The sequence below is a fragment of the Balaenoptera acutorostrata genome, chromosome 8, assembly GCF_949987535.1.
Source record: "Balaenoptera acutorostrata chromosome 8, mBalAcu1.1, whole genome shotgun sequence".
NCBI classification, from domain to species: Eukaryota; Metazoa; Chordata; class Mammalia; order Artiodactyla; family Balaenopteridae; genus Balaenoptera; species Balaenoptera acutorostrata.
In genome coordinates this window covers 108,910,076-108,917,887 of record NC_080071.1, presented here as the reverse complement: position 1 = coordinate 108,917,887, position 7,812 = coordinate 108,910,076, and the positions used below count along the sequence as shown (strand labels likewise).

General features: G+C 55.1%; 1 protein-coding gene across 2 annotated transcripts; it reads right to left on the bottom strand.

The window, feature by feature from the left end:
* Positions 1-260: 260 nt before the first annotated feature.
* On the bottom strand, positions 261-2,178 carry C1QL2 (complement C1q like 2). Of its 2 annotated transcripts, XM_057551629.1 has the most exons (3): positions 1,782-2,178; positions 1,495-1,742; positions 261-891 (listed from the first exon to the last, which is right to left on the bottom strand). In XM_057551629.1, exons 1-3 carry the CDS (start codon positions 2,176-2,178, stop codon positions 712-714), a joined length of 825 nt encoding a protein of 274 aa, XP_057407612.1. In that variant the 3' UTR covers positions 261-711. The 2 variants fall into 2 exon arrangements, with proteins under 2 accessions (XP_057407612.1, XP_007169343.2); XM_007169281.2 differs by having other exon boundaries at positions 1,495-2,178.
* Positions 2,179-7,812: the final 5,634 nt, after the last annotated feature.

Genomic DNA, 7,812 nt, shown 5'->3' with positions numbered 1-7,812 from the left:
CCATCCCAAGGGGCAGGGACAAGGCAGTGGCTGGCAACCAGGGTATAGATGGAGCTATTCAGGGCCTAGTTTAGGTCTTTATGTCAAGGTGAACATCTGGAGGCCTGGTCCTGGGGCCACGCTGATAGAGACATTGGAATCCATAGTCTAAAAACATAATTTAATGCATTGCGGTGGGTCTGAGGCAGGATGGAGTTTCCGTTTGCTGGGATTCTGCTGAGGGTGGGATTTTGGCGTATAGACAGGGACATTTGCACGAATATTTCAGGTCACAGAGAAGGACGCCCCAGGGAGCTCGTGCTCACTTTGGCCTACCTCGGGTGGCCCGGGCTGGGAGCCCTCAGTCTCAGGGCACTCCTAGGAGGAGGGGGGCTGGAAGAGGGCAGGCGTCCCTCCGGGCCTGTCCAGTCCGATCAGGCTTGCAAAGTCTGCGCTGCCGCCTCACTGGGGTTCAGATTCACGCTCATTTCTCCACTCTGGCGTCCCCCTCTCCCGCCCTGGGTTGGGGAGAGGGACCAGGAGCACAGTTCAGAGCGTGGCGAGTCGCAGACACACTGAGGTCGGAAGCGGGGCGGGAAGGACAGCAGGGAAGTGTCTTTTCCAACGATGTCAGGAAGCGTCAGGAAGCGAGAGTGGTCCTCGCCAGGGATCAGAGCGTTCCCACCGGCACAGGGCGGCCGGAAGCCACCCCACCTCGCGCTCCCGGCGCCTCTAATCCGGGTACAGAAGAAAGCCCGAGAACGTGCTGTACTTGTTGTTGTTGCCTCCGTGAGCCTTCCCTCCGTCCAGCTTCACGTACACCTCGTCCCCTGAATCAAGGTGCAGCACCGCGCTGTTACTGGCGTAGTCGTAGTTCTGGTCGGCGTCCTGCGCGATGGCGCTGGCCCGGACCTGGGGGCGAGCGGCCACAGCGGGTGGGCCCGGGCACCTCTGCTTGGGCCCTCGCCTGTCCCCCACGTGGCGCGTCCCCTGGCCGGCCTTCCGCCTGCAGCTCCAGGGTCCACGCTCCCACCCAGGCTCCACGCTCTCTCTCCAACTTAGCCAACTCCTTCCCGGTCCCCTATGCTCCGCAGTTTCCAAGTCCGGGAGGGAGGGAGAGAGAGGGCTTCGTGGGCACTGACCCAGCGGGGACGGGCGGGAAGCAGGGGCCGGGCCGAGAAGAAAGGAGACGGGAGGGCACAGGGGAGAATGGGGCGCACAGAGAGCTAAAGAAGAGTGAGGTTTCCGAGAACCCCACGGGGCTTCAGGCGGGTATGCAAATAGCCGGGAGAGTGCAATTTGGTCTCGGAGCTCTGGGAACGCAACCTCGGGAGCTATGGGACCAGGGCGCACCGGGAAACGAGATGTTATCCTGCGCTCCCTGCCGGGGCGAGCTCGGGCGCCGGCGAGTGGGGAGAAGGGAGGCTGGGTTCCCAGGCGGTTCGGGGCTCAGGGTGGGAACGAGGGTCCGCGGGGATCTGCGGGGGAGGAGGTGGGAGTAGGGGGGTCACTGACCTGCCCGTTCTTGCAGAGGTCCGCCCACATGCTAGTGCCGTCGCCGCCGCGCATGAGGATGTGGTAGGTGAAGAAGTAGATGCCCCGCACCTGGCAGCTGAACTTGCCAGTAGTGGGGTCGTAGTGATTGCCGAGATTGGTGACCACGTCGTCGAATCTGAGCACCTCGTAGCCCTCGTGGGGGCTCTTCAGACCCACATAGAAGGCGATCTTGGGACCGCTGAAGGCGGCGCTCAGCGCGCCGGTCACTTCGCCCTCAGAGTCGCCGCCGCCCCCGGTTCCGCCACCCACCACCCCGACACCGCCGGCCGCGCCCGCCGTCAGCTGCAGCCCAGGCAACCCGGGCCGCCCCGAGTCGCCCTTCTCCCCCGGGGGACCCCTGGGTCCAGGTGGGCCCGGCTCTCCCGGGGGGCCCCGCGGCCCCGGCTTGCCGGGTCGCCCCGGGTCGCCCTTGGGTCCCTGGATGAAAGGGGGCGGAGGGTTGACGCTCAGGTCCTGCATGACTTCCAGGGCGGTAGTGCTGGGTCCGGGCGGTGGAGCCTTGGCGCCCGCGGGGCCCCCGCCGGGTGCCGCGCTGTACGGGTCGCAGATCATGCGGCAGGTGCCCATCATCTCGTAGTGCGCCGCCCCGGGGGGCGCCGCCTGCAGCAGCAACGGCACGGCGATAAGCAGCCCCAGCGCCATGGCCAGGAGCACGCCGACGGCCGCCAGGCAGGCGCGCCGCCGCCGCTGCCACAGCCGGGAGGCGACCGCCACCAGCTCCTCCTTGCCGCCCGGGGAGGGAATGGTCGGGCGGCTCGGGCGGCCCCGCTCCCCGCGCTCGGGGGCGGACTCCGCGGGTCCCGGCCGCGCCCCCGACGTGGCGACCCCCTGCTCTGGGCGCCCAACTACTTCAGCAAGAGGCGCCCTGGCCCAGGCGCGGGTGCGCACCGCGCCGTGGCTGCTCTGGAGAACCGCGGAGCCCGGCGCGCATGGCCGGGGGCTCACGGGACGAGCCCGGCGCCCCACGGGTCCCGGCGGCTGCGGCCGGGGAGAGCCGGGTGCGAAGGCGGCGTCCCGCGAGGGCTCGGCCGCGCTGCCTCCCGCCCGGCTCGCCTGGGCTCGGCGGGGATCCGCGCGCAGGGAGGGCGCTCGGGCTCCGCGGCGCGCTCTGCTCTGCTCTGCTCTCCAGCTGCTCGCTGGCTCTCGCGCGGAGGGGGGACCCAGCTACCCTGACGTAAGGAGTCCGGGGCTGAGCTGCGGAGGCGGCGAGCAAGCAGCGCGCGCTGCCATCACTTGGGAGACGGCGCCCTCGTGTCATCAGTCTTCGGGCCTCCTCCTCTCCGGCGGCGCCTGGGAGCCACAAGTGGGCGCAGCGGGCGCAGCCCGGGCCCAGCTCCTCGGGCACACCCACTGGCGGCCACACTCACGCGCCCTCACCCACGGCACACTCACCGGCGCACACAGGCACCTCTACATGGCCACGAAGGCACCCGGAATCCCGACGCCAGCAAGGTCCTTCGGGGTCACCTAATCCACCCCCTGCCCGCAAGCAGGACTAGACTTAAACCCCCCAGTCAAGGAGAACCTCAGTCCCATAAGCCCCAGGAGAGAAGAACTTTCTGAAAGCCCTTCTGAGTTACCTCTTCAGAATGGAATAAATCTCGCTTCTGGAAGGTCTTTCACACACCTAGCCTGAGGACTCCAAGCTATCAAATAGGCTCCAGAAGAGCAGCCCACCAACTCTTTGAATGACTCTTTGAAAAGCCCAAAGCCCCAAAAACAAGAGTCTACTAGCCTTAGCCCCTTTCTTCTACCCAAAGAAAGTGTGGCCCTTGCAAAGTTCATTTAAATCCAGATCCCTGACACCCAGCACTTGGCGGTAACCTTGGTGCACTCAGCTCCCACTCCCAGCCAGCCACTACCAGCAGATCCACAGACAGGTTCCTTTGGACATCCCCAGCTCCCTCCTACTGAAGTGGGTTTAGTTATTTAAAAAATAGTCCAAAGCCATTCCGAGCCAAAGCTGTGGCACCTGATTCAGAGAAGAATTATCCATCTCTAATGCAGCTTGTGAAAATAAAGCAAGGATGGGAGGTGTTTCTGTGTATTGGTAAAACCTCAGACATCAAAAGCCCTGTCTTCCCTAAATGTAAGGCCAGACACTATAAAACTCTTAGAGGGAAACATAGGCAGAACACTCTATGACATAAATCACAGGAAGATCCTTTTTGACCCACCTCCTACAGAAATGGAAGTAAAAACAAAAATAAACAGATGGGACCTAATGAAACTGAAAAGCTTTAACACAGCAAAGGAAACCATAAACAAGACGAAAAGACAACCCTCAGAATGGGAGAAAATATTTGCAAATGAAGAAACTGACAAAGGATTAATCTCCAAAATTTACAAGCAGCTCAATATCAAAAAAACAAACAATCCAATCCAAAAATGGGCAGAAGACCTAAATAGACATTTCTCCAAAGAAGATGTACAAATTGCCAACAAACACATGAAAGGATGCTCAACATCACTAATCATTAGAGAAATGCAAATCAAAACTACAATGAGGTATCACCTCACACCGGTCAGAATGGCCATCATCAAAATATCTACAAACAATAAATGCTGGCAAGGGTATGGAGAAAAGGGAACCCTCTTGCTCTGTTGGTGGGAATGTAAATTGATACAGCCACTATGGAGAACAGTATGGAGGTTCCTTAAAAAACTAAAAACAGAACTACCATATGACCCAGCTATCCCACTACTGGGCATATACCCTGAGAAAACCATAATTCAAAAAGAGTCATGTACCACAATGTTCATTGCAGCTCTATTTACAATAGCCAGGACACGGAAGCAACCTAAGTGTCCATTGACGATGAATGGATAAAGAAGATGCAGCATATATATACAACAGAATATTACTCAGCCATAAAAAGAAACGAAAGTGAGGTTCTGAAGAACCTAGGGGCAGGATAGGAATAAAGACACAGATGTAGAGAATGGACTTGAGGACCCGGGGAGGGGGAAGGGTAAGCTGGGACGAAGTGAGAGAGTGGCATGGAAATATATACACTACTAAGTGTGTGAAGTGGATAGCTGGTGGGAAGCAGCCACATAGCACAGGGAGATCAGCTCGGTGCTTCGTGACCACCTAGAGGGGTGGGATAGGGAGGGTGGGAGGGAGACGCAAGAGGGAGGAGATAAGGGGATATATGTATATGTATAACTGATTCACTTTGTTATACAGCAGAAACTAACACGCCATTGTAAAGCAATTATACCCAAATAAAGATGTTCAAAAAATTAAAAATTAAATTGCCATATGATCCAGCAAAAAAAAAAAAAGCCCTGTCTTCTGGTTCTGCTCTTGCCCTGTCTGTGACTTTGGGTGGGTCGTTCCCTTTTCCAAGACTCCGTTTTCCTAAAAGGCAAGCTCTTGTCCCAGCCCTCCCTGACAGGGGAATGCACCAGGCCGGGCCTGGGAGGAGAGTCAGTGGCTGATGTCAGTGTTTGGCAGAGCATCAGTGTCTCTGGAACAACTGTGCTCCTTCCTGAGGCTATTGCTTTGAAGAGAACATTTCATTTATCAGGTATTGTGTTCTCATGGGTTACTTAAAAATTCATCTTGTTTCTCTCTAGTTACTCTGGGTCATTTCCCCTCCCCACTACGCATTGGTCCAGCCTCTTCCTTTGTTGGTGTCTCTCCCAGGGCATAGCAGAATATCTGGCACCTGGTAAGCCCTCAGTACAGATTCCTGGAAAAGGTGACAAAACCTAGCTTGAAGCAAACTTGACCCAGGAGGTAAGGGGGAGAAGGGACTCATTTATTGGGCACCTACTACGATGCATCAGGCACTTTGTATGTGCTACTTCACATACTTCTCCCAACAGTCCTATGGATTGGCAATCATTCTCCCATTGCTCAGATGAGAAGACAAAGGCTTTGAAAGTGTGAGGTGCCTGCCCAGCGTCCTCCACCGTATAACAGAGCAGGACTCCTCCTCCCACCCAGACCAGGGGCTCTGAGAACCTGGCAATGAACATAGCACTGGCCACTAGCTCCTGGCCACATTCTTCACTTGTTTGCTGGGTCCTGGGAGCCCTCCCTTCCTTTCCCTAGGGCCACCTCTAGAACTAGGAGCCACAGTGATTCCAGGAGACACACTGCCGGGTTCCAGTCTTGGCTCTGCAACTTCATGTCTGTGTGACCTTGGGCAAATGGCTCACCTCCCTGAGCCTCAGTCTCCATGTGTGTAGAATGGGAATGACAAATGTCACTTCCAAGTTATTGAGAGATTAAATGAGTTAATTAATACAAAGGCCTTAGAACAATAGCTGGCTCAGTAAAGGTTCGCTATTATTATTAACTAGTGATACTTTGGACCTCCACCATCATGCCTAAGACCACCACTAAAGTGAGACATGTAGGCAGTAAGCACATGTGGGGTGGGGAAAGTGGATTTATTTAAAAAACAGAGACACCCAAAGATCATCCACGTATCCTATCCTTCTCAGGAGCGGAGAAGGGGGACCGCAGCATCCATCCCACGTTCCCCTCAGACTGCCCTGCTCTGGCTTCCTGCCCCCTATCAAGATTGCCCAGGGCTTTCAGTCACCAGCTCCACCTGGACAAATATTTTCCAGGCATGCATTCACTTTGAATTCCTCAGCCCTGCAGACCACCAATTCCCCCAATTCCAGTGCTTTTGCCCCTGCAGGGTCTGGGCAGGGGAAAAGCAAGGAGGGGCAAAGTTTGCTACTCAGGCTTTTACTTTCACAGACCTCAGGCAAAGCAACCTTTCCAGGGGATCCGCATTCCTGGGAGCAACTATAGGCTTGCAGGGAGGAGGGCTACTTCCCCAGGCCAGCGCTCCACCAAGGGCAGGGGCAGCAGCAGCTCGAGCGGGTGGAGAGCTGGCAGCTTCCCTCCCCGCCAGTCGCATGAGTCACGATGAAGTCCTTCCCCTGCCCTCCCTCCCTCCCTCCCACGTGGCAGAGCCAGAGAGAGTAGCTGGACACACCTCCTCATCTGCCTGGCTTCTGCATCCCCCCGCCCCAGTGATGCACGTCATCGTCGGTGACTGTCTTCTCATTAATATTAATTATGACCTTTATTAGCATATTGCCTTCCATTTAGACTGTAGTTTTACATTTCAAGGTCCAGTAATGACTCAAATCTGCCCCGAATTGCCCTTAGTGAGCCAGTCTGCGTTCCTTCCACCAACATCCATTGACAGTTTACCATGTGCCAGCCAGCCACCTCCACCTTCTCACGTCACAAAGCCCTTGTGGCCTGTGACACAGAGTTTGACACTTGATCACGCACTGTCTTATCTGCTACTTTAATGACTCCCACCGGCAATGAGCCCCACTCTTCATTCATCTGCACTACAGTGTCATCAACCTGGGATGCCTGTCCCCCCTCATCCCTCTAGACTCATCCCTGGACTCAAGTCCCAGCTAAGTCCCTTGTCTGAAGTCTCCCCTAACCTCTCCCCAAGCAGAACTGACAATTCTTGCCCATGTACCCTTAAATTACCTTGAATGTATATACTCCTGCCATCACGTATCATGCAATCAGACATGTGTTTACTTGTTCGTCTCCCCAACCAGGGTGTGTGCTCCAGTAGGGCAGAAATCACACCATTTATTAATTCATGCATTGTGTCATTCATTAGTCTCACAAATATTTATTGACCCCTATTGTATACCAGGCAAGGTGCTGTGTGCTGAGCGTGCAGTGGAGAACTATACAGGTGTGGTCCCTTCCATTCCTGCTGTCCTGCAAGACTTCCTTAACCCCCTCTACCTCTTTCTACTTGTGTCATTTGAGTTTGCATCTAAAGAGCTGCTATCTGGCATGGCTGTGTGTTGGCATGCTTTCTTTGAATTAGACTTGTGAGCCTATTGGACTGTTAGCTCTTTAGAGACATCATCTTGAATACATTGGCCAATCCTTTGTCTCCATCCCCAATGGGAAGGGCATTATGACATGAATTCAGAGAGGTAGGCTGGGCCCACATCACACAAGATCTTAAGGTTAAAGATGGGAGACACTTGAGCATGTTTATTTGCTAATGAAAATGGTACAGTATGAAGGGGGAAACCAACAATCAAGAGAAAGCTGGGATAATCCAATGGCTGAAGTTCTTAGTAACTGACTCATTAGAGGAGTTCAATAAAAATTTTATATCTTTAACGATAATAATAATAGGTAATATTGATTGAACACTATGGCCAGGCTCTCTGTCAAGAATTTTAGGTATATTAATTCTTGTAATGTTCTGTGAGATACGTGCCCCTGTTTTACAGCTGAGGAAATGGGGGGGGGGG

Bases quoted from the DNA above. Each gene is read 5' to 3' on its own strand.
- C1QL2 (XM_007169281.2), bottom strand. From the start codon at position 2,178: ATGGCGCTGGGGCTGCTTATCGCCGTGCCGTTGCTGCTGCAGGCGGCG. The intron at 892-1,494 runs GTCAGTGACCCC...GCTCGCCCCCAG, and splicing joins ACCTCTGCAAGAACGGGCAG to GTCCGGGCCAGCGCCATCGC.